A 26,445-nucleotide genomic window follows, 5' to 3' on the forward strand; every position below is an offset into this window, starting at 1 on the left:
ACATACCCAAGATCTTGGTTGGAGATGGTGCAGAACTGGGCGACAGTTTGCTCTGTCAATCGTGCCATTGCTGTGAGTCAGAGTCGGTTCTGTGGCACCCAGCACCCCCACCATTCGGATCATTTCAGAGATCAGGAAGCTGAGACCCAGAGACATTAAGTAGCCTGCCTGAGGTCGCAGCCGTGATAAGCAGGGGAGTTGGGATTTGAACTCATGTCCGGTGATTCATGAGCCCACGTGCAAACCCCTGAGCTGGATTTGCTAGCAGGATGACCCGTGTTTCAGAGCTCGAGGTCTGCATCTGGTGATGTATGTCTCCCCTCCTCCCCGCTGCCCCCATTTCCCTCTTCCAACCCCCCAAACTTGGGAACCAGCCTCGGAACTGGGAATCTCCCCGAGGAGCTGATGGTGGGGAAAGGCTGATGTGTCCTCTGACGCAGAGTATTATTGCTGGCTGCCGCTGGTGCTGGGGACTGCGTTCCTGGCCGACCGGGTTCAAGTGTCTCCCACAGAGCACTCTGAGCGTCCTTTTGATCACGTCTGCAAAACAAGCAAATACGGTTTCAACATAAACGGTGTTCGCCACATGGGCTTCATTATGGCCCGGCCTTCGTACTGCCAGCACCAGGGGGAGCCCTCCAACTGGCCGCCGGTGACGTCACCAGCTCGTCCTTGGTCGCAGGGCTAAGTGTGGGAATGACCTCGTATCCTCCTTGTTCAAGTTGCTGTCACTGAGGCTGGGGGAGGGCATCTCGGGGTGAGACCATTTCCGTGCTTGGGAGCATGGGGTGTGCTTCCGTGCCTGCATTCCCTCTGCTGACCGTGGCGGGGCCCACGAGGCCCCTTCCTCCTTTGCAGACACCCCTCTCTGCAAGGCACGTCTCAAAGAGCTCTTCCTACAGACGGGCCAGGCCTGTTGGCCCCACGCCCTCATCTGTTCAGTGGGGGACACTCACACCCACAGATTGGCTTTGAGGGTGTTTTTTTATGCACTGCTAAACCCATGGCAACAAAACCCCCAGTTGCCATGAAGTTGACGATAACTCGTGCGTTCGGAGTAGAACTGCTGCGTACGGATTTGTGTCCGAGAAGAACAACTGTGCCCTGTTGGGGTTTCAGTGGTCGAATTTGGGGCAGCCAGTCTCTGATGGACTTGAGCCTTCGACCTTTGGCTTAGCAGCCAAACCCGTTAACTGTCTGCACTACCCAGGGGCTCCTTGTCCTGACCAAACCAGGCCAATCCAAACCCACGGCCATCGTGTGGATTTCTAACCCGCACAACCCTGTAGGGGTTCTTGCTGCAGAAGTGGACAGCGTTTCCTTCTCTTGTGGAGCCCCTGTGGGGGGTGGGGGGGGGTTGAGCCACTGAACTTGCAGTCAGCAGACCACTGTCTAATCACCAGGGGCCCTTTCAGTGCAGTGCACAGGGTTTAGGGCAGCGGTTCTCCACCTTCTCAGGCCGAGACCCTTTCCTACAGTTCCCCATGTGGTGGTGACCTCCAGCCATCCACTTATTTTCGTGGCTACTTCATCACTGTCATTTTGCTCTGTTATGAATCGTCATGTAAATATCTGATAGGCAGGATATATTTTCATTGTTACAAATTGAATGTAATTAAAGCATCGTGTGTTAGTCTGGGTACTTTAAAGAAACAAATCCACAGAAACTCATGTAAAGAGAGAGTTTTCTATAAAGGTTAAATGTGCATCAAGAAAACATCCCAACTCAGTGCTGCCCAAGCCCACAAGTTCAACATTAACCCATTAACCCATATGTCCAACACCAATCTACAAAGTCTTCCTCCATCACACAAAACACACACAATGACACCAACCGCAGGAGGAAAGCCAAGTCAGTGAACGTGTAAGCATCTCAGCACTGGCAGGGGTCTCCACACGGCTGCTCCAGCACCCAGGGCCGCATCAGGGTAGGTCCATGAGGCTTCTCCTCAGGGAAGTCTTGTAGGAAGTGAGCCTTGCCAGGTGAAGCAGGGAACTGGCTAAGGCAGCTGCACCCTGGTCTGACCATCAGAGAGCAAGAGACCCAAGAACTTGAAAGGCGAGGCTCACTGAGCCATTTATCTCTCCGCCCTTCAATTAACCCCACATGCGTTTATTGGCCAGGTTGGCACAATAAACTAACTACCTCACATAGTGATGAATCTCAAAAACAGTATGTCATTATAAATTGTGAAATATTTATTTCTAATGACAAATAAATGAAATTTTGTCTTGAAGCATGGTGTAGCATGGGTAACAGTCTTTAGGCCGGGTACTCTTCGTAGATGGGTCTATCTGCATATGGGTGGACCTGCCTGGAGATGTATAGAGGAGCCGTGTCTCGCTTCCTAAGACCATCAGAAATATGTTTCCTGATGGTCTTAGCTGACCCCTGTGAAAGGGTCTTTCACCCCCAAAGGGGTCGCAACCCACAGGTTGAGAACCACTGGTTTAGAGGTAAGCTCAGTGGCTTTGGGAGACCCTAGGTTGTCCCTACTAACGGCAGGAGTATCAGCCAGACGGCTTATCCTGTAGAAGCCTCAATTTCCTCATTGTGCTTACCATGTGTCATGCAGGGTGTGCCCAGTCCAGTGGTCAGTGTCCACTGGGGGATAGCAGATGAAATTCTAAATGAAGCCCGTGGTGGGTAACTACGGATATGCCATTCACCTGCTCATGTGGCTGCTCACTGGACAAGGAGATGGCAGAGGGGCAGCTGCTCGAAGGGGCCTGGATCCTGGGCCCTGGTGGACGGGCTGTGGCTAGAGATTTGAGTCCTGGTTTCAGGGCCACATTCTATGGGTTGGTGTCATTGACCCTGTGGCCTGCTCTGCAGATTCTTTCTGCCACCTGCCCCCAGAGCTCAGAACAAGTTGCTGTAGCCCTTTACAAGGCCTGGAATGTGAGCTTCCCGCCTGGGGACTGCGTTCTGTGGCTCAGGGTGACCTCCGGGTCTCCGGCTGTACTCCCAGAATGATAAGGCACATAGCTTTCTACCCAGTCATTGAATTCCCTGTAGGGAAGAAGAATGGTTAGAATTCTGAAAGCAATTGTGCAGCGCACAATGAGGTTGGAGCCTCAGAATACAGCTCCGTTGCATCAGCCACCGGGGCCCAGCCTTTAACCCGGGAGCACTCTCCGAGATGGAAGGAAATAGCCCGCACAGAACCTTATAAAAATTACAGCTGAGGTCTTAGGCTTTTGTTTGGCCTTTCCTGATGAATTTTGACTGCTGGCACGCTTCCACGTGCACGGTCACCCCTCCCTCCACCCCTGACAGACACCAGGACCCTTGCATTCTCGGTTCCCTGTGGGTCAGTGCAGAACTCTGCTCAGTGCGGCTTTGTGAAAGAAGGAGGTCCCTAGACATTTTTTCGGAAGCACCTTCAAGTGGACTCAAACCTACAGCCTTCTGATGAGCAGCTGAGCTGCCCCACACAGGGACTCTTCCCGTTCTCCAAACACCAAGCCCCATCCACTGCCATTGGGTTGACGCCGACTCGTCGTGGCGACCCTATCAGGCAGGGTAGAACTCGCCCTGGGTTTTCTGAGACTAACCGTTGACACAGTGGTTCTGCACCTTTCAGACAGTTCCTCATGTGGTGGTGCCTCCCCTAACCAGAACATTATTTTGTTGCTACGTCATCACTGTCATGTTGCTACTGTTATGAATCGTCATGTAAATCATAATGTGTTTATCGATGGTCTTAGGTGACCCCTGGGAAGGGGTCGTTCGACTCCCCCCCAAAGGGGTCGAGACCCACAGGTTGAGAACTGCTGGTTTACAGGAGGAGCAAACCCCATCTTTCTCCAGAGGAGTGGCTTGGGGTTTTGAACTGCTGACCCTTAAACACTCTTCCTTCTGTTCCTTCAAGGAAGGTGACTAGGGTCTGAGATTGCACTTTCGAGCTTGGAAGTCCTCCAGGGTCACTGTCCAGCTCCGCATTTTAGGGGCGGTGGCTGTGACCCCAGGTCACACGGTGACTGGATGGTTGTGTCGCTGGTTCCTCAGTGGGCAACAGGGTTATTAGGAGCTCCGGTGGCATGGCTGCAGTTCAAACCCACGAGCTGCTCCAACGTAGAAAGACAAGGCTTTCCACTCGGGTCAAGACTTAGGACCTCCCAGCCCCGTGGGGGCAGCTTTCCTCTCCTACATGGTCGCGGGGTAGTCGGCATGGGCCCGATGGCAACGGGGACTGTCGTTTTCTGAGAGTGCCTGGTTCCTGACCCATGCCCAGCAGGAACTCCAGAGATGCTGGGCTAGGGGGTGAAGGAAGGACCAGCCAGGATCGGACCTCGCACGTTTGACATGTGGGTGCGCCTCTTCTTGCCATCTCACACCCCCTCCCAAGGGTTTCACAAATACGTTTGAGCTGGTGCCGACTTGCCTTCCGCGGTGTGTTCTCAGCTCCCCCTGACTCAGCACTTGGCGGGGACATATTTAGAAAGGGGCACTTGCTGACAAAGGCAGGCAGACACATGGCTGCAAGCTGGCCTCCGTGTCCAAGGGAGCCCGTGTCATGGGCGTCTGGCCTAGGGGAGCAGGGCACACAGATGGCCTCTCTGTAAACAATGGGGTACAAGCGTTGAGGTTCTGTCCGCATGTCCCGGCGCGGGTCTCCTTTCCATTTTTAGTGCCCACATGGCTTCTGCCCGCGGAGGCTCCAGCCGGGGGTTACCGATTGGCACTTCTGCAGTTTTGATGTGAGCCTCGCTTCTCTGCCGAGTGACGCTTCTTTGCAAGGAGCGCTTTTGGCATTGGGAATTCTTCATCCAGCCCCAGCGGGAGGCCGCGGCTTCTAAAAATACTCACCCAGTCTTTGTCGGGGCAGCGGGGCTAGCGGCAGAACGAGCTAGAGCTCAGCGCCTCTCGGGCTGCATTCCGTACTGGGAAGCGTGTCTGCTAAAATAGACCCCTGGCCTAGCATTCATTTACAATGAATACGAGCGCGCCAGATCCACAGCCCGCTCTCTGGGAGACTAGAATGCCGGCAATTCCCATTGCTGTCAGCCGTGCTCTCAGCAGAGGTCCAGGCCCCAGGGTCAGCTGACCGCCTCAAAGGAGGCTGGGAAGGCGGTGAGTTCCCAGAGCTTGGAGGAGAGGGGCGCCAGTCGCCCTGGTGACAATAGTGACATGACCGTTGTGGGTAAGGGGAAGCTTAGCATGGCCGGGGCTGAGCAGAGAGAGAAACATCCAGGGTTCTGTAAGACCAAGTGGGGTGCGCAGCAGCCGGATCTCTGGGCTTTGGTCATATAAATTGGAGGAGTCTGCATTCATGAGCTACTTCAATCATTCATTTCTTCATTCGTGTCTCTACCTCCATATGTTGTCGTGGCGTTGGGTCCATTCGGAGTCAGAGTGGCCCAGGTGACAGGGTTGAGCTGTCATCTCTATGGGAGCAGATTGCCAGGCCTTTCTTTTGCAGAGCTGTTAGGTGGATTCGAACTGCCGATGTTCCTGTTAGCCATTGAGTGCTTTCCTGCTGCACCGCTACGCACTCATGGCCATCAAATCAATGTGGACTTGAACTTAAAGCGGCCCAGTAGGACAGGGTAGAACGATTCCTGTGGGTTCCTGAGACAGCGGCTCTTGACAGAGTAGGAAGCCTTGCCTTGCACTACACAGGCTCTTTGTATAGCCACGCATATAAATAAGTGCATGTTAGTCTGTGTTAGTCGGGGTAGACCCTCATAGATGTGTAAGAGCGAACTTTATATCAAGGAGCAGTTGAACATTGAGAAAACCTCCCAGCCCAGATCAAGTGCATAAGTCCAATATTAGCCCATATGTCTGATTCCAGTTTATAAATTCCTCTTCAGACTCACCCAGCACATGCAATGATGACAAATGCAGGAAGATCACAGGCCAGTGGGTGGAAAGTCTTACGGATCCAGTGACAGTGGGTCTCCACGTGGCTCCTCCAGTTCCAGGGCTCTGGCTCCATCAGTGTAGCTCCATGGCGGTTATCAACAGGAATGTATCACAGCGAGACAATCAGAGACAGAGAGTGTGTGTGTCGGGCCTCCAGTGAGCTATGTACCTCAACCACGCCTCCAGATGAGGTCATCAAGCTGTGACCTGATTGACGGGCTAGACTCCACCTTGATGGGAGATTATGTAACTGCCACACGTGGGATTGAGCGATAATGAACTTCTGACGTAAACTTTTGAAGCCCCGTCATGGGTATGTGTAGGTGTGCGTGTGCATGCTGTTAAGTATCGTTGAGTTGGTTCTGACCAATAACACCCCTGTGTGTAACGGAACCAAACACGGTGTGTTCCTGTGTCATCTTCACCATCGCTGTTAGGTTTGAGCCCAATGTCCCAACCTCTGTCAGTCCAGCTCCCGAGAGTCTCCCCCTTTATGGTGACCATCCCCTTTACCAGCCATGCTCCCCTTCTCCGCGGTCACCATCCTGGGAACGCAGATGTTATCTTAGAGAAGTCTCACCATCCTTGCTTTCTGCCTGTGGTTCTTCCCAGAAAGATCAGTCTCTTTAGGAAGTCCAGGGTAGAGTCCGTCTGCTTGGCCAACACCATCATTCACATGTCGCTTTGCTGAACCCTCTGCCAAACCTTATTTCGTAGGGTCCCTAGCAGGTCTGGACAGGGGTACATCACCCCATTTTACAGATAGAGAGGCTCTCGTCATTAGTAGGGCCAGGCACCAGGCGCTCAGGATCAGACATCTGTTGTGCTAGGGATGGCCCTTTGGAGAAGCAATGCCACTGACGCTTGCCTGTGCTGTCGATGGAAAGACATTTTATATCAAGAAATGGCTCCTGCTGTGGTAGAAAGAGGTAAGTCCAGTTGGGCTCAAGTCAGGCTTCTCCTGACTCCCTGCAGCTGAGGAACAGGAAATGGGATGGTGAATGGAGACAGCGGGAAAGCAAAGGCTGGTGGATGCAGAGATGTGAAATCAGCTGAAGGAATCCACTGCTGGCGGGCCGTTGATGGCAGGTGATGCAATAGGAGATCAGAACAGGACGCCAGATCTGACTCCAGCAGAAGGCAAAGTTGCCAAAGAGAGTCCCACCGTGCTCGGTCCCTCTCTGGGATCCACAAAGGCTTAGGACACCATGGAGATGTCACCAAGCTGCCATACAGTTAGTTGACAGGTTGAGTTCCACCCCTGCCCTTACCCAGGAGTGCCTAGTTCACAGAACCCCTCACCATCACACCTGGTAAATTCTACCCTCCACTGTAGCAGCCCCTGCGTCAGTCCATCTCCTTGAATTGACTCCGAGTCATGGCAATCCAAATCGACTGGGAATCGGGGTGCCCCGCGTGTGTCAGAGCAGAATTCTGCTTGCAGGCTTTCTGTGGTGCATTTTCTCAGTAGTAGACCACAGACGCTTTCTTCCAAGGTGCCTCTGTTAAACCACCAATCCTCCTCCAGTCAGGAGCAGGGCACATTGCCGCTGGACGTGAACCCTGGACCCCACCTAGGGACGCCCACCTTCTTCTGCTACCACTCACTTTTGCCCTAAACCCAAGGGAGTGTCACATGAAAGCCACCTTTGTTTGGGTCTTGGAGAAACTCCACCGATGTTGGTGGCATCAGTGGCTGGGCTGGTGGCTGTCTTGGTGGTAGAGGCAGCACACTGGGGCTTCGAAGGCCTGTGTGGTGAGCCGGTTGGCTGACAGGCCTGTCTGTGTCCGCTGCCCCCGCAAGAGCATTTTCCCCAGAGCGCGGTCACTTCGGGTCTGTCCAGGGACGCGGCGTGAGCGCTGATCTTCTGAAGATGAAAGCGGCTCCCTCTCACTTCTGCTCGTCTGTCCACTTGCTACTTTCATTTCCTGACCAACCAGGTGCCGGGCCACCAGGGGAGAGCCATTGCAATGAACTCCGAGACCGGAAGGGAGCAATGGAGAGCGTCTTCCTGGATGGACTCGCTCTCTTCCTGAGGAGTGGTGCAGAGAGCTCATATCTGCGGCTGCTGCAAGAGCAGTAGCTCACCTTTGTGCAGCTAGAGCCTTGCAGCCGGAGCAGCTCTTCCCTGACATCTTGGGCAGGCTGCTTCACCGCTCTGTGCCTTAGTTTCCTCCCCTGCCAAATGGGGATAGCCCCCTCCAGGGGTTGCTCTGAGAATTTAACAGGTGATTTCATCAGGATGAAGCTGGCTGTGGTTATGGTTCATCTCTCACATAGAGGGCTGCTGTCCCAGTACCATATGATTCATGCTGGGTCAAGAGGGAAACAGAGAGGTTAAAGTAGCCGCCAGAGCATGACCGTCGAGTTCATTTTGACTCAGCGGAGGCCCGTATGTGTCAGGGTACGACTGTTCTGTCCAGGCTTCTCACTGGCTGATCTTTTGCAGAACTAGATCGCCAGGCCTTTCTTCCGTGCTGCCTCTGAGTAAACTCAAACCTCTAACCTTCTTGGTTACCAGTCACTACATTGCCCTGTGTCGCACCAATCAGGGGACCCTGAAGTCCTAACAGCTGTTGTGCCCGGTGGGTCTGCTGTGTGCGAGACAAGGATGCAAGCCCGGCCCAGCAAGCAACTCGTTTGATGTCCTGTCAGGTCCTTAAATCGTTGTTGTCATTAGGTGGCATCGAGGTGGTTTCAGCCGATAGCGATCCTGTGTGCCACAGAAGGAAATGCCATGTCCCCAGTGGTCCTTATCTGGAGCCCACGGGGGCAGCCACTGTGTCAGTCCATCTTTTAGAGGGACTTCTTGATCTCTGCCCAGCTGCGTAAGCATGATGCCCTTTTCCAGGGACTGGTCTCTCCTGGTAACCTGTCCACAGAACACAAGACGAACTCTCGCTGTCCTTGCCTCTCAGGGACATTCCAGCTGGACTTCTTCTGGGACAGTTTTGTTTGTTCTTTTGGCAGTTGATGGGGCTCTCCAGTTAGAAAGCATTCTTATCCCCATCGTGTAGAGGAGGAGATCGAGGTGCCGGGACTGTGTGCAACCGAATCCCTTGGAATCTGGTTAGAATACAGGTTTTGGCTCGGTAGGCCTGGGAGGGGCCTGAGATCCTACTTTTATCAGACTCTTTGGTGGTAGTTCTGCTGCGGGTGGTCCCTGAACTCCATGGAGTAGCAGGGAGGAGGAACTGAAGTGGTGAGTCTGGGACTTGATCACAGGTACTCAACCCGACCCCTTACTTTCCCCACCGTCCAGTCCAGCCTCTTGTGCTGGACAGGCTCAGTTTGGACCAAACTCCCAAACCCAAGCTCATTACCTTTGAGTCAATATGACTCACAGTGACCCTATAGGACAGGGTAGAACTGCTCCGGTGGGTTTCCCCGGATGCATATCTTTAACGAAACAGACGGCCTCATCTTTCCCCCTTGAGGAGGCTGGTGGGTTCAAACCACTGACCTTCAATTAGCAACTGAACACTTAACCTGCAGCACCACCAGAGCTTCTTAGATGAAAAAGAAATCCTTATATAATTATCTTCAGTGAAAACTCCAGGTTATTTACCCCAAACAGAAGGTAGGCTTCAAAGTAGGTGAGGTAACATGGGAACTAAGACCATTATTAGAGTTTAACTTGATGCTGGTTTCTGTTGCCGGATTCGAACCTGCAGCCTGGACACTGAAGACATATGAGCACACAACTAAATAATATCGATGTTCCACATCCGCACCATACGATAGCCAGTCCCAGAGCTGAAGCCCGACGTGGAGTGGTCCAAGGCCTGAGAACTCAGTGTGTGTGCTGATTAATATTGCTTTCCTGTTGACGTGCCAAGAACATGCACTAATCTTGGTTTCTATTCATCATGTGTCAGCGGCAATGACAGTTTTACTGGGCGAGGCTGATAAGCATCAGTCTGCGAGGATGGGAGGGGCCATAGCCTAAACACCCTCCTCTCGGACACTGCAGAGGAAACAAGAATGCCCAGACATGGAGCACACTGGGTCCAGAGCCCCAGCTTTTGCAGTGCACCCCGCCCGCCACACATGTGCCAGGGAGTTCCTACGGTTTGCTGTCTGCCTGTGAAGGTGGGCGATGTCTCTTGGATGCACAGAGGTGATGCCCGCTTCCCAGGGCCCCCCAGCCTGGGCTGTGTCAGCGCTCAGGCAGCTCCAGAGGGGACAGAGCCAGGGGGACTTGGGGAGGCCCTTTGTTCCCTTCCCCTCTTGATTGGCAGGGTGCACTTCATCAAGGCAGTCAGGGGCCTTGATAAGGACATGGCATTCAGGGCAATTAAGTGCCATGTGAGCCCCAGGCAGGCGTTTTTCTGAGGGCGGCTGTACACAGCTGCCTCCAGCGACATTCCACGCGTGCAGGGACTGACGCTGACAGACCGGGCTGGTTCTGGGGGCTGTGTCCAAACCGGAGGCTGGGGGCGGGCGGCTGGTCTGCTGGGGCATGTGTGTCTCCGGGCCTATTAATAAGCCTCTCATGACAATCGACTTGGGGGATGGTAGCCCCTGCACTGGTTCAGCTCATGCGGCACTGGCCTGGATGAGTGCAGGACCTGTGACCTGGAGGCTTGCCCTCCCAACCGCTGGCTTCCTGTCCCCACACCTCAGTTTCTCCTTCTGGCGTAGTGGATTACAGCTTGGGTTGCTAACAGCCAGGTCAGCAGTTTGAAACCATCAGCAGGCCCTTGGGAGACAGATGGGGACTCTCTGCTCCCATCAAGAGGGCCAGCCGCCGAAACCCACAGGGGCAGTTCTCCCCTGCCCTATAGGGTCACTGTGAGTCGGCATTGACTCCTTGGCAGTCAGTTCAAGGTCAGATAGGATTTGAAGCACTTAGGAGAGTGCCAGGTCATTAGAGGGTGCTCTAGGTGGTACCCAAGGGTATTTATGGTTAGTATTATTGTATACCACATGATTAAAGTATATTAATTAAAATCGACTAATATTATTGGTAATATTATGGCACAGAATCCCCTAGCTTGTATTTTTTTTTCAAAATATAGTGCCCGCCCCAGTGGCAGGTGCTTCTTAGGGAAAGTGCTCAGGCTGTGGCCATCAGTGACATTGTGGGTAGCACCTGGATGAGAAAGATAGGAACCCTGCTTCAGGGGACCTGCCCCAGGGGACCCACATCCGAGTAGGGAGAGAGATCACACACACACACACACACACACACACACACACACGCTGACATAGACAGACAACAACCACAACAAATCAGACATACCACAGCAAAAAATCCATCCCAAACCAGCTGCTATCCAGTCAATTCCGACCCACGGTGCTCCTGTGTGAGCCAGGGTAGGACTGCCCTCCCCGGGGCTTCCAACAACATGATCTTTGACCACGTAGACTTCCACACCTTTCTTCCGAGGCACTCCTGGTACATTCCACCAGTCGGCTTTTCCCTTGGGAGCATAACCATCTGTGCCAGCTGGAGATGCCTTCTACACACACACACACACACACACACACACACACACACACACACGTTGTTGTCGGGCCCCACTGAATCAGCTCTCACGTATGGTGACCAGATGGACCACGGAGGGAAACACTGCCTGGTCTTGTGACATCTTCACGCTCCTTGCCTTGTTGCGTCGAGGGGTTCAGCCCATCTCATCGGGCGCACGTATTCTCTATACAATGAAGTAGCAAAGTGGGTGGAGTGCTGCCATCGAGCACCATGAAGCCAACTCTTTCCAAGAGACCAGAGGAGGAGAAGAGGAGGATTCTAAGGGGGGAGGTGGGAGTTCAGCAGAAAGGAGCCGGGTCTCATAAAACAGCCACTTGCAACAAGGTGGTCACAAAGCCCTTTTGCACGCCTGCGGTCGCCTTGAGTGAGCACTCGTTCTGACCCTCTCAGGAATGAGGCAGGGGTCGTGGATTTCCGGGAGGTCACAGATGGGTAAACCGAGGCTCCTAGTGGCTGCGTGATGGCTCTGCAGCCAGTGCTGTGAGTCTGCCCCACGCCGGGTGGGTGATAAGAAAGAGGTGCTGAAGAGTGACACGCACAACTCAGTGGACACAGGTGACTCTAGGCAGCACACACGGCCAGGTTTTTAAGCGAATCATTGTCCACGCTCGTGTTGGTTAGAGCGCCGAGAGCCCGATTTCATGGGTACGGTTTCTCAGGTGGGTCACAATCAAAGGGACGATGGGAAGTCCGGGAGTCCGTTGGAGGAGGAAGGTTCTGTGAGGAAGAGAGCATGCAGGATGCAGCTACGGCAGGGTGGAAGGCCGGGCCTGCAGCCAGTCTCTGTGGAAGGGCCCTTTGTGAGGGCTGAGGACAGGCATGACCATGCAGGGAGGTACCCCTTAGCTGCTCTGTGGGGGGATGATGGGCGTTGAGTCATGGCAGACACTGACTTTGGCATTAACAACCCCTCCCCCCACCCCGGCCTTATGTCTTGTAGATTGCAGACTTTGGACTCTCCAATCTGTACCAGAAGGACAAGTTCCTGCAGACGTTCTGCGGCAGCCCTCTCTACGCATCTCCTGAAATAGTCAACGGGAGGCCGTACCGGGGGCCAGAGGTGAGCAGAACATCTGTGTGTGTGCGCGCGTGCGCATGTGTCCAGGCACGTAAGCACAAACGGGTGGACTAGTGAGAGAGAGAGAGCACAAGGACTGAATCCAGGAAATACTTAAAAAACAAACTCTAGGACTGCTTGCCCAGATCATCCTTAAGACTTAAGCTCCAAACCAAAACTTTTCCCAGAAGTCAGCCTGGAAACAAACAACACCGTGGCCCAATTTTCAGAGTGTGCTTGCCCAAAGCACTGCACACTCCCTCCAAGAGCGAGCCAGGCGGCATCAAACGGACCGGGGTATCTCGCAAGATTGGACGAGGCCCTCGGGGGCAGTGACTGGACATTCATGGTGGTGTCGTAGTGCGGGACAGAATGGCTATCTATCTCACTTGCAGGATGTCAATGGAACGGCAGATGTAGAGCCTGCTGAAATGGTGTATTCTTTGTTGAGTATAGGTTCTCAAGAAAGAAAAAAAATTAAATAAAAGCAAGCAAGAAAACCCCATTCTTTTTGTGATTATAAAGGTCAGATGGGCACCAAAGTCAAAATTACTTGCACCCCCCAAAAGAGGTGCCACTTTCAAAATGTTTGTGAGCGCATCACACACATGCCTATGTGCGCACACCCAAGCACACGCATGCACGTTTCTGTATTCATCATCCTGTGTCAAAGCAACATTTCAAAGGATCATATAATATATTTTCAGGTGCCATCAAGTCCGTTCCAAACCACGGCATCCCCATGCACAATGAAATGAAACGCTGCCTGGCCCAGCGCCGTCCTTGCCTGGCTGTTCTGTTGTAGCCATGCGTCCTCTAGACCTGTGTCCTCCCGCCTCCTTAAGCGTCTTCTTTGGTGTGCGCCCTCTGCTCTCTCAGGCACGAGGTCTTTTTGCAGGGACTGATTCCTCCGGATGTCGTGTCCTAAGCATAGAAAACAAAGTCTTGTCATCCTCACTGCTAAGGTGCGTTCTGCCTCTGCGCTTTCCAAGACCGCGCTTTGGACAGTCCAATGGTACTTTCATTATTCGCCAACAACCTCTTTCAGCTGAATCAACCCTTCTGCAGTTTGCCTTCATCGGTGTCCAGCTTCCACACGCATACGAAGCTTGGGTCAGGAGCACCAGAGTCCTCAAATAGTTTGTTTGGCCACCTCCCAAATTTGGACCGTCACGCTTTTTAGTTTCCCCTTACTATATCAAAGCAGAGGAGCTCTGGTGGCATGGTGGCTATGTGTTGGGCTGTGATTTGCAAGGTGGGCAGTTCAAAACCACCAGCAGCAACTTGGGAGAGAGATGAGGCTTTCCACTGCTGTAAACAGTTACCGTCTTGGAAACTCACAGAGGTAGTTCTACCCTGTCCTGTAGGGTCGCTGTGAGTCAGTATTGACTTGATGGTAGTGAGTAAGAGAGCAAAACAGGCAAAACCAACTAAAACAGTTCATGTAAACACACACACACACACACACACACACACCCTGACACTTCAGCAAGTATCTCTTAGAGAGCGTGCCTCGTGGATTAAGGGAACGCATTTTGACTGCGCTGTCTGCTTCATGAGAAGTCTGTTTTCCCCTCGGCATGCCTGAAGTGCTCCGGGCCACGGCCAGATGCTGGTCTGGGGCAGTATTGTTTTGAGAGCGGGGGAGCTGTGGAGTGATGGCTTTAGCAGCACGGATCCCCTTTCCGATGGGGTGCATCCTCTCACGAGCAGCTGCTCAGTGTGTTGAAATGCTTCTTCCAAATATTTATCTGTTTGCGAGCGTCTGGGGGCAGGGCTGGAGGGTACGGGGAAGAGCGCCAAGCATCTCCCCGCATCCCAGGGAGAGAAAGTCTTTCTAAAATAAGAGCATCGGGCAAGGAGCAAAGAGCTTGATTTACTAAATTGTAGACACTCCACCCGGTAAATTTGTGGGTGAATAGGGGGGCTGCTTTCATCTTTGGTGACCTCTTTTCGAGGCCACAGCCTGGCAGCTTGTGGTCTGGCCCACAAGCTTATTTTATTTGGCCACACTTGTTTTGGGCTCCCCACCCCCCCGCTTTTAAAGTGAACAAACATGAAATTCCTTGGAGATTTCCCGCAATAGCCTTGCTTTCTGACTTCTCTTGAAAAGCCAAAGCGTCTCCGGGCGCTGGGTCCCCCAGGCTGGTAGCAGCTAGGGAAGAAGCGGCTGCCAGCTGCGGCTGGCAGAAGACATTTTCTAGTTTCGCTTTGTCCCCAGCACTCCGTGTTGTGGCCCCGGGTTCTGTGTCGCTTTGCTCGTGTCGGTGATCTGCGCGGCCCTTTTGAGAAATTGAGTTTGCAGCCCCTGCGCCATCAGAAGAAGGCACAGGAAGGAGTGGGTTCCATGTGGGAGAGAAAGCTGCCTGCGCTAGGCAGGCCCGAGCCCCAGTCTCCATCCCTGGGCCAGGACGTCTGGGGAAGTCGTTTAGCATCCATGAGCCTCCGTATTCTCCTCTGCCACGTGGGGCTGAAACACCATTGCTGCACGACCTGATTCTCAAAGGCAAAGGGAGGCTCGGACGAGATCTGTGCCAGAAAGTTCCGAGACCCAGTGGGCCTGGTGGTCTCCGTTCCCAACAGACGGGCAGGCGGTGCCAGACCCCATTGTGCTGCCTGTCAATTATCACTGGCTGTGGGACCTGCCTGCCAGGTGCTGGGGTCAGCTCCTAGGGTCATCGGGGTGGGGAGTGGGGGGCTGATCACATTCAAGGTTTTGAATTCAGGTTCATAGCTTGGCAGGCTTCCTGGGATTCTGGTCCCGAGCTTCTGCATGTCCTGTGTCTCTGCTGCAGGTGGACAGCTGGGCCCTGGGCGTGCTGCTCTACACACTCGTGTACGGAACAATGCCCTTCGATGGTTTCGATCACAAGAACCTCATCCGCCAGATCAGCAGCGGGGAGTACCGGGAGCCCACACAGCCGTCAGGTGGGTGCCCTGGTGGGCAGGGGTTGAGGGAGTGTGGGGAGTGTCCAGCTTACTTTCCCTGTTTTTTTAAATATAACAGTTTTATTGGCATGTGGTTCACATATCATACAATTCAACAGTGCAATCGCACCAAGAAGACTTGTACAATCATCATGACAGTCAGCGTTGGGATATTTCCTGCCATCTTGTACTCACCGTTATTAGCTCCCCATTTCCCCCCAACCCGCCCTGCCATGCCCTGAAGGAACCATTAATCCAGTTACTGACGCTATAGATTTACCTGTCCTGCGTTTCAAATACAGAGGAACATTAAAAACAACAAAACTAACAATAATAACAAAGTAAAACAGATTAAAGACCTCAATCAAATAGAAAGCAGAAAAAGTTAAAGATGAGAATCAATAGACAATGGATCATAAGGGGGAAATCACATGACATTTTAACCTAGCTGCATCTGCCGTAATCCACTTTCTTATGCCTTCTGCATGACAGCAAGGCTGCTGACATCCCTGGTCCATGGTCAGAGGGGATTCACGGGATGCATAATTCACGTGTCTCTCCCCGTGTCTGCTCTTGCTTGAATGCCTCTGCAAAAGTGTTCTCCCTCTTACTCTGTCTCCCCCCTCCCCCCAGTCTTTGTCTTTTGTCTGAGCTGGTTTACTTTAGGCTGCTTTACCCAACCCTTCCCAAGCAAACACTTTACTCGACAGGCTGGGAGTCCCCTTTGATGGCCAGGTGAATGTGGGCCAATGCCTTAACCTTTCAGTTTTCTTCTTCACCATGAACGCAAATCTGGAGAAGGACACCATGTGAAGCCCCCTTTAGTTTGCCTGGGGTCCCTGGGTGGTGCAAATGATTGGCGATGCTGGACGGCTGACCCTGACGTTGGAGAGATGAGTCTCTGCAGAGGGCCCTCGGGAGAAAGGCCTGGCAGCCTGCTTGTGAGAATCAGCTAACCTCACCAGTGGCGATACGACGCCTGGCACTCTATAGACACTCAGGAAATGTTTATTGAACAACCGAATCCCGTTTCTGTTTCCGTTCAGGGGCGCAGGTCCCCTCAATAGGGCACTCCCGATTGCCCTGAACTTTGCCAGCTACTCATCAGCCATCATAAGCTGTGGGGGTGGGTGGGGAGAGGTGGGGTAGGGGGCGGAGAACAGTGGCTATGTCCAGATAGAATTCAACCCCCATTGGGTTTGATCTTAAAGGCCAGCTCCCAAGCTGTGGAAGTCAACTGGCTCCTGTTGCCCCCACAACAGCCTCCATAGGCCATTCCTTAAACACTCCGAGAGCAGGTGTTTTCAGGAGGCTTTTCAGTCAGGCTGCAAGCAGACCACTTGGACAGACCAGCTCCCTGCTAGGCTGGCCGTGCGGTATGGCTCATGTCAGCCAGGGAGGACCGAGAGCCTGGTGAAGGCCCGGGGCAGCCTGTGGCTGCTCTCACTGCCCAGGTGTGCCAGGGGAGTGCCCTCTGACCCCGGAACTCCTTTCCACTCTTGCCTCGCTTCCTCTCTCCCGCTCCCTTTCTTCTCGGTGCCTGCACATTTTCCTTGCAGCTGTGTGTGCTGTGTATGTGCACGCACATGTCCCGAGGAGGAAAACTACCCAAAGCGGTCTACACTGCTTTCCCTCGTGGAAGAGGGATGATCCGCCCTGTGGTCCAGAGCCTCCCGGGGGGTTGGGTCTGGGAGTCTCTTGCTGGCACCCAGCCCTCTTACTTTATGAACCTGGGTTGGTGGGCAGGCCAGTAGTACCCCGATTTTCCTTCGTGAATAGGAAAAAACCCACCAAACTGTGCTAGCGCCTGGGTGTGTGGTTCTGAGTCTTGGTTCCTTTAATGTTCAATTCAGAAAACTTTTCAACTTCCTGCTCAACCATGTGGTGGGGCCAGGCAACACCCCGATTATTCAGAGACTGAGTGTGTCTCAATGATCACCCTTACAGAGTGTTTCAGGGGAGAGAGGAGTCCCTGAATCTCAAATATAACTTCAGGAGAACATTCACTGAGTCTTAAACAGGACCAAGACAAGGACAGAGGCCCATTAACCATTAGCATGAGGTCATACATAATCACGTGGGGTTGCAGAGATTCCGAGTCTTACAGAGGACAAGGGGAGTCAAGGGAATGGTCACAAAAGCATGGCTGGTGGCAGAGCAATCCATGGCAGTTGCAAGTGGGACTACAAGACCATGATAGGGACACATATGCTTTGCAAAACAGAAGAGCTTTAAAGATGGGCCCAGGGCACTCAGACCAAGGCAGTCAGGGCCCGACTCAAGACTCCAAGGCCCCAGGATGGGGATGTCAATCAAGGACAGTCAAGGAGACTGCCATTTCCCTGAGCTGGTCAGGCAGGGGTGGAGGTAATGCACTTTCCCATGGATTCTGCCTGAGAGGAAGCCTATTCACATCCCTGGACATTGGTCAGAAAGAAGTCAGTGGAGGCTTAATCGACACGGGGACTCTGCGAGTGGATTTGGGCCCTGCTATCCATCATGCCCTTCTGTAGCCACACTACCCCTGAGTCATTTCCAACTCATAATGGCCCTGTGTTAGTCCAGGTAGACTGGAGAAACGAATCCAGGGAGACTCATATGTGTATAAGAAAGAGCTTTATGTACAAGAGCAGTTGACTATTGAGAAAACAGCCCAGCCCAGTCCAGATCAAGTCCATAAGTCTGATATTAGCCCACATGTCCAAAACCAATCTATAAAATCCTCTTCAGACTCACAAAACACATGCAATGATGCTGAGTGCAGGAAGGTCACAGGCCAGTGGGTGGGAAGTCTTGTGGATCCAGTGGCATTGTAAGCATCTCAATGCTGCTAGGGTTCTCCAGCTCCAGAGGTCTGGCCCCATGAGGTCCTCTGTCCTTGTGTCTTCTCCACAGGGATGACTCACAGGGAGTGAGGAGAGAGAGAGAGAGAGAGAGAGAGAGAGAGAGAGAGAGAGAGAGAGAGAGAGAGAGTGTGTGTGTCTCCCGCCTCCAAGGAAGAAAAATGAATTCCCAGAATCCTCAGGAGAAGGCCATGCCCACACAGAGACCTCATTGGCTATATCCTGATTGACAGGATAGACTCCACCCCTACACTCTTAATCCTCACATTGACACCATATTATGTAACTACCAAAGACCTTGTAGAACATAGAACTGCTCCCCTGGGTTTCCGAGGCTGTATGGGAGTAGGAAGCCTCACTTTTCACCTTCAAAGCGACTTGTGGATTTGAATGACTGACCTTCCCGTTAGCAGCCTGACGCTAGTCCACTACACCACCAGGGCTCCCCTGCGAACCTGGTGGTAGGAATGCAGGCTCTGATACAAGGGTCACCCCTTCCCAAAGCCACACCAAGAGCCCTCATGGAATGCTTGATCCATATTGTCCTTTGCCCCCTAGACGCCCGAGGCCTCATTCGGTGGATGCTGATGGTGAACCCCGACCGCCGGGCCACCATTGAGGACATCGCCAACCACTGGTGGGTGAACTGGGGCTACAAGAGCAGTGTGTGCGACTGCGACGCCCTCCCCGACTCCGAGTCCCCGCTCTTGGCACGGATCATTGACTGGCACCACCGCTCCACCGGGCTGCAGGCTGAGGCTGACGCCAAGACCAAGGGCCCGGCCAAGGCGACTGTGTCTGAGGTTGTGCTGGAGCGGCAGCGGTCTCTGAAGAAGTCCAAGAAAGAGAACGACTTTGCCCAGTCCGGCCAGGACATGGTGCCGGAGAGCCCGCCCAAGCTGAGTTCTAAGAGGCCCAAGGGGATCTTGAAGAAGCGAAGCAACAGTGAACATCGGTCCCACAGCACCGGCTTCATCGACGGCATGGTCAGCCCGGCCTTACCCTCTGCTTTTAAGGTGGAGCAGGACATGTGCAGGACAGGCCTGCCTCTGACTAGCTCCCCGGAGGCCGAGGGGCCTGGCAAACTCAGCCCCAAGCAGGCAGCCACCATGCCCAAGAAAGGGATCTTAAAAAAGACCCAGCAGCGAGAATCAGGTTACTACTCTTCCCCGGAGCGAAGCGAGTCCTCGGAGCTGCTGGACAGTAATGATGGCCTTAGCAGCAGCAGCCCCTCACCCCGGCCCCAGGACCCCACCAGGGTGGGTGCCCACAGCCTCTCCTGCCGGAGGAAAGGCATCTTGAAATACAGCAGCAAATACTCAGCAGGCCCCAGGGACCCGGCCCCCACCAGCCCCGAAATGCCCACACTGGAATCCCTGGCGGAGCCTGGCGTCCCTGCCGACGGCCTCTCGCGGAGCTACAGCCGGCCTTCCAGCGTCATCAGCGACGACAGTGTCCTGTCCAGCGACTCCTCCGACTTGCTGGATCTGCAGGAGAACCGCCCCGTCCGCCAGCGCATCCGCAGCTGCGTCTCTGCCGAGAACTTCCTCCAGATCCAGGACTTTGAGAGGCTCCAGAGCCGGCCCCGGCCCCAGTACCTGAAGCGGTACCGGAACCGACTGGGAGACAGCAGCTTCTCCCTCCTCACGGACATGGATGACGTGACTCAGGTCTACAAGAAGGCGCTGGAGATCTGCAACAAGCTCAACTAGCATGCTGGGAACAGAGCGCGAGGGTGGGGGTGGTGCGGGGTGGGGGTGGGACGATGGAGAAAGGCAAGCGATGACTGCGTGAAGGCTGGTGCCCTGGGTGCAGGGCCTCATCAGGAGATGTAGAGAGGACTTGTGTCGTCTTGCTGAGCCAAGTGTGTGGCTTTGAACCAGGGCCTACAGGGAGAAGTGGGCTCTTGGCCAGCTCCGCCGTGCTCTATTGGTCGAAGCACCTAGGGGTATGTGCTCCATCTCTTGATGGGAGAGTCCAGTGGTGGGTCCTCATTGACATTTACCTTGTGGCATGCCCTGGAGAGCCAGCTGTGCAGAGCAGCTGGTGCTGGCCTGCGTGTACTGGGTTTGGGAGGAAACATATGTAAGCAGCAGCACGGCCCTAGGAGAAGTCCTCAAATGCTTCTGGAAGGGGTGCAAAGGAGACTGGGGCCATCTGCTCTGGGTGAGCCCAGAACATTTGCTCCTCCTCCCTTCACACTAGCAAGTTTGTTCCGACTGCCTGGGGCTGGCCAGGAGATTGCAGCAACCTGAGCTTGAATTGATGATCCATTCGTAGTGGCTGCCAAGCAGGTTACGTGGGTGGCTACTGTTCTCATGAGTGCTGTGATGGATTAGTCATGTCTGCCATGGGAATCAGAAGGGAGGCAGAGGCTCCCATGCCATTCTTGACCTGGTGGAAGCTCAGAGGGTTAGGTGAATGCATCCTGTGGGATTTTTTATGCCACCAGTGTGGCATTGGTCAATGTGGGACTCAATCCTGGATGGAACATAGATCCTTGGTCAGAAAGAACGCTTTGGCCTCTCTGAGGAAACAGAATTGGTTCTTGGTGGATTTTCAGCTTCTTGCTCTCTGCCCCATCTCCCGGGGGTGGAGAGGGAAAGAGGTGGTAATATCAGCGCTCAAAACGATGGTGTACCGTTCCGCACGGGGACTCCCTAGGGTCTTTGCACAGATGATTGGAAGTTGAACTGCACCTGCAAAGGGCCAATTGATATCCTTAATGTCTCAGTATTAACTGGAATGCTGCCTCCTGGCTCTCACACACATGAATGCCCTCAGTGCCCTCAGTGGGAATACTCACTGCCGCGATTCCCAAAGGATTAACTGGCACGGCCAATAGCCCCGTTTACTAATAGCAGAATGGTTTCCCTGTCCACATGGTCTGGACTCCTCAGAGGTAGGCAAGCTGGCTTCTAAGAAGTTAGTGTGGAGGTGGGATATGGATTTGGATGAAGAGAGCAAAGTAAGGCAGAAGATCCTTTTCTCCCAAGTTCATTGTCCCAAGTTAGGGTTTTGAACTTGAATAGCAGTTCCTGGACATGTGGGGAAAAGAAAGTTCCATCCCTTTAAACACATAAGGTTTTGAAAGAGCAGAGTGTCTTGAGAGGGCGCATAAAGGAGAGGAAGCCGTTCCTTTGAGGTTTGGGAGGTGCTTCTGGGAGAGGGACAAAAGAGGGGACCCTTTAAGGCAAAGAACTCATACCTTAAAAGATAGCATGGCTCCAAATCTTACCCCTCAGGACTTAGATTACAGGTGACGAGACTCACTCCCACCACACCGCCTCTTTAGGATGCTGGATTTGGACTAAAAGGTTTCTTGGGGATGACTTCTGAGATCACTGGCCTGAAACAACGACCACCTTTATTTCAAGATGGCTGGTCGCAGAGATTTCCCTAGATCTATAAAGAAGACTAATTTTGAGGCGGTCTTTGGGAAAACCCACAAGCAGCCTACGGAGGCAGGGACAAATTCGCCCGGCGGCAGCAGTAGTGGCACTAAGAACATTCATCAGACGGGACCTTCCCTTTCACTGAGGGCCTGGTTCCCTTGCTGCCCTTTCCGCTGCCTTTGGTGTTCTGACTTGTGCATTTGTTATTATTTTTTAATTTTTCAGGTTTAGCCAAGCATGTATGATGGGAAGCTGCTCCATTTCCCTTCATTCAATTCCACCTTCTTTCTGAAACTCCAGGAAAGGGCCAAAGGGAAAAACCTGTAGGTAGCCCCGTGGGCTCACGGAGAGCATCCTGTATCCCCTGAGCTCCCACCTCCTTCAATGCAGCCCTTTCTGAGAGCCCCGCCTGGACGGCCACGCTGCTGGGCCCTCACCACCGGCATGACTTTTACATATGACACCTTCCTACTGGCCGATGTGAATTTTCCCTTTTGCCCAGTGATTCTGATTAGGTTGTAATTCCCCTCTTGATAGTCTTTAGATAAAAACAGCTCTATTAAAAACAAAACCAAACCACCCTACCCTCTCTCCCTGTCCCAGAACACAGGTATGCTCGCTTTCATCAATAAACTCAGTAGGTGATGACAGAGAAAGGCCTCCACTCAGAGACAGAGGCTCTGGGCTGCCTCCAGGTGTGCTGCTAAGTAGCTGGTGGCCATAGGCAGCCTGCAGCACCTTTGAGGCCAAGCTGTCCCCAGAGGGAAGGCTGGAGGGATGCTTTAGCCAGCCTCTCAGGTCCTACCTAGGGCTGCCATTCTGCTCGCACCCTCTGGTTCTGGGTGCCATTCTGACTCTGGCCTTCCTAGGGAAAGCTCAGAGTAGAAGGGGAGACAGGCACCTTGAAATCCGCATCTCCGCCACCCCCCTGAGCCTTGTCTTCCTGACCAGGCAGTCCTCTCCGCCCCCACCCACCCCTTCACCCGGAAGTCATGCGTGTGCTATCTCTGGGGAATGACAAGTCCGCGATGCTTTCCTGACCCAGCGGAAGGCACAAGAGAGAGTCAACGTCCACTCACCTGCCCCCCTGCCCTCGCCTCTGTGGGCCTCTCAGTGTCTCCGTTTACACATCTGCCAAAGGGGTAGAATTCTATTTCTTTTTACAGGTAAATGTCAAGGCACGATCTGTTTTCAGACAGCGCTCCAAGACCCCGGACGTAATGACAATGCCGAGTTGCGTCGGAATTCCCATCCCTGTTCCCGGGGCTCTTCCTCCATGGCGGGAGCATGTGTCAGGGTGGAACCCGGCGTGTTTGGCCCCGGCCTGCTGTCTTGGGTACAAATGTGAATGACCAAGTGACTGCTTGTGGCCAAACTGGAAATGCTCTGTAGGGGATTACTGGCACACTGGCATCCCTGGAAGAGAAGGGGGACAAGAGAGAGAGAGAGAGAGAGAGAGAGAAAAAACTTGACTGCACATTTTTTTTAAATCCATGTTGTGACTTTTATTTAATTTCTATTTTTTTGCCTTTGGTAATAAAAAGTTGACTTTTTTATTTGAATTTGTCTTCTTTTTTTAATTTATTGGTCTGAAAGGCATTTCAAAGGTATTATAATAATATATTGGTGTAATTTAATTCGTGCAATGTGCTTTGTGGCTCCAGTCAGACCTGGGGTCACTTCATTTGATTGGTTTGAGCCCAGAGCCGACTGCAGGGAACACACACGGGAAGAAAGAGAGAAAACCCGGGGATCCACCCAACGTGTTTGTATTTTCATTGGAAACGGATTTTTTTGAAAAATAATTTTTTTTATTTTTGGCATTTACGTTTGGCTTTTGTTTTTATTTTTAAATTAAATAAATGGCAATGAACTGAATTGAACTTCTGGAACCTTGCTTCTTTCTTGGGTGTTGTTTTCTCTTAGACAAGGACAGCAGGGTTGTAAGCATGTAACTGAGACCCATCCAGTTCCCCCCCGCCCAGGGGCACCCAAAGGGGGGTGTTATTGGATGCATCTCCAAAGAGGAGACCCAGCTGGAAACAGGAATGGAAACAGGGGACCCAAGAGAACGTCTGCTCGCCTTTCTGAGTCTCTTTGCCCCCTGGCAGCTTCCTTCGGCTCCCTCTTCTGCAGCCTGGCCTACTTTCACGCTGTGTGGCCCATCTCATCTCCCACCACCATTCCAGCCCCTCCCTCCATCCCCTGCGGCTGACTAGTGTTAGGGGTCCATGCAAAGGAACATCGGAGCAATGATAAATTTCACCCCTTTTCTGGTCCAATGGGAAAGTAGCTGATAGAGCATTACCAGATTTAGCAAATGCAATTATATAGTGCACCCGGTTAAAGCTGAATTTCAGATAGATAGTATTTCATTCTTTGTTTCTTTGTTTCGTATAAATGCGTCCCAATTGTGATGGCGGTGTAGGACTTGGTGAGCTCCATTCAGTGATGCACAGGCACCTAACAACACGTCCGTGCGATATTTGGATCACACACAAAAATGTTTTTCTAAAATTGGGTAACTGTGTTTGATCCAACAATTTTAATCTGATGAGGCTGACCTGGATAAATTGACAAGGTACCTGTTATGGTAGGGGTCTAGGGGCTTCCTATAATTGTGGGATGACAAATTAGGACATATCAGTTTGAGAGGGAAGGACTTCAATTCCAGTCTAGACTTGCTGATTGTTCTGATTCAGTCTAATTGCTGCTGTACTCAATCCTAACAGGGCCATGAATGTGGACTGAAACACTGAAATTACCTTGAAGGTAAAACGCAGTGTGTCAGGAAATGCTGCGGGGGCGTGTCTGACCTCCTCCAGCTTTGCAAGGGGAAGGAGAAGCTAACTTCACATCTGCCCAAGCTTGACTCCTAGGGGCAGAAGTCAGGCATGACTTCACCTTCCACCCTGTGTCCCATTATGACATGAACTGCCCCTCCTGGGCTCTCTACCTCCCTGCTGCGCTTGACAACCTGTGGCCTAGGTTGCATATTGCTTTCAGACAGCATTCACAGTTCTGAGGTTTATCAGGAAGGTTTAACAGGTTACACACCAGAATACGAAAACATTAAAGACAGAGTTCTTTAATCTGCAATTCTTCTTTTCAGCCGTGCCTGCAGACAGACAAGTTTCTCTCTGGTTCTTGGCCTGCCAGCCATGGGAGGGAGCCCTTGGCTCCCCTGCTCCAGAAAGTGTTTCCAACCTCTTTTGGTGATGATAAATGCCTGAAGGGTATCCGACTCTGAAAGCAACCTTGTGCCCGAAGGCATCCAGGTTTGCTTGGTCTGTGGGCTGAGAAACCTGCCTCTGCTGTAGCCTTCACGTCGCACAGGGACCTTGAACACATTCTGTTGCTGGCTATTCTTTTCAGGCCTTTGGACAACTTGTTCCCTGGATTGTCTTCACTTGTCTGGTTCCCCAAGACCAATTGCTGCACCTTAGACAGCCACTCAAAAGTTTTTAAAACCCAAGTCACTATTCAGCAAAGTAGGATGTAGAATACTGTCCTTGTGTGCATTTCCTCCTCAGCAAGTGCCAAGTATCAAGAATCTCCAACTTAGATTATGTTAAATAATATGGTAGATTGACTTCTTCATAACCAGGAAGCCCAAGCTGGACCTGGGGTTCAAGTTGATGTCCTGGACCCCTTTTTCTCTTTCTCTTATTGGATGCGGACTTTATCCATCAGGCAGGCTCTCTACACATGGAAGTGGAATAATGCCAACCAAAGAAACAGACCCGTGCAAAGAAAACAACAGAACACTTATTACAAGAAAGCAAACATAAATAAATAAATAAATAGACCTGCGTAAATGGAAGAATAACCCGTGTTCATGGATAGGCAGACTTCATATAATGAAAATGTTGATACTACACAAATTAATCTATTCAACACAATTCAATTCTGATCCAGTTCCCAACTTCATTCTTTAAAGAAATGGGAAAACTAATTGCCAACTTCATATGGAGAGGAAAGCGACCCAGGATTAGCAAAGCACGTCTTAAGAGAAAGAACCAGGTAGGAGGTCTCGCACTACCCAATTTCAAAACCTACTACATAGCCACAGTAGTCAAGACGGCACGGAGTCAACACATGCCAGCAAGATAGCTATCAGTTGCTCACCGTTCTGGGGTTATGCCGTCCTTACGGGGTATGACCTGACAATGTTCCACTGCTTCCTCTCGCACACCATGGACGTGTTATCAGGAGAGACCAGTCCCTGGAGAAGGGCATCATGTTGGGTAAAGTGGAGGGGCATCAAAAAAGAGCAAGGCCCTCCAGGAGATGGACTGGCACAGTGGCTGCAGCGAGGGGCTCAAACATACGGACATTGTGAGGATGGCACAGGACCGGGTAGTGCTTCATTTTGTTTTGCAGGGCATCGCTGTGAGTTGGAATGACCTCAATGGTCCGCAACAGCTACAACGGCAGCAACAGTGCTTCATCTAGAGCCACAGGGATACTTACTGTCCTAGCACTTTGGTCCAGAGCAAAGACGGTGGCTGGCTTTGCTAGAGTCACATGGCTTCCCCTGGCCCCGCCACAGAGGCTCAATGGGGAGTTGCTTTGATTGGCCAGCCTGAATCACGTGCCTTCCCTTGTGGCACTCCGGAATAGAGGCTCCCTTCAGGATCACACGGAAGCGGGAGGGAGGCAGAGCCAATGAAGTGCACTCCATGCCGATGACATCTTTTGGGTCTCTCTTCCTCATCTGTAGAATAGCACGGATGATTTCTCATGCCCAGGGGGAATTGCAAAGATTAAGCGAAATACTTAATGTGGTGCGCGGCACAAAGATTTTAAAGGTATCTAAGTAATACCGATGAAGATAGCAATCGTACTACTATAG

The 26,445-nt window shown here is 52.4% G+C and overlaps 1 protein-coding gene across 1 annotated transcript in view; it reads left to right on the forward strand.

Annotated features, from left to right (window-relative positions):
• NUAK1 (NUAK family kinase 1) overlaps nucleotides 1-23,468 on the forward strand; it is a 91,322-nt gene extending 67,854 nt beyond the window's left edge. Inside the window, exons 5-7 of the mRNA XM_075551044.1 lie at nucleotides 12,308-12,427; nucleotides 15,220-15,352; nucleotides 18,754-23,468. Of these exons, the coding sequence (XP_075407159.1) occupies nucleotides 12,308-12,427; nucleotides 15,220-15,352; nucleotides 18,754-19,907 (1,407 nt within the window). The 3' untranslated portion in view covers nucleotides 19,908-23,468. The remainder of the gene's footprint in view (nucleotides 1-12,307; nucleotides 12,428-15,219; nucleotides 15,353-18,753) is intronic.
• The last annotated feature ends 2,977 nt before the right edge of the window (nucleotides 23,469-26,445 follow it).

The sequence above is a fragment of the Tenrec ecaudatus genome, chromosome 6 (genome assembly GCF_050624435.1).
Source record: "Tenrec ecaudatus isolate mTenEca1 chromosome 6, mTenEca1.hap1, whole genome shotgun sequence".
NCBI lineage: Eukaryota > Metazoa > Chordata > Mammalia > Afrosoricida > Tenrecidae > Tenrec > Tenrec ecaudatus.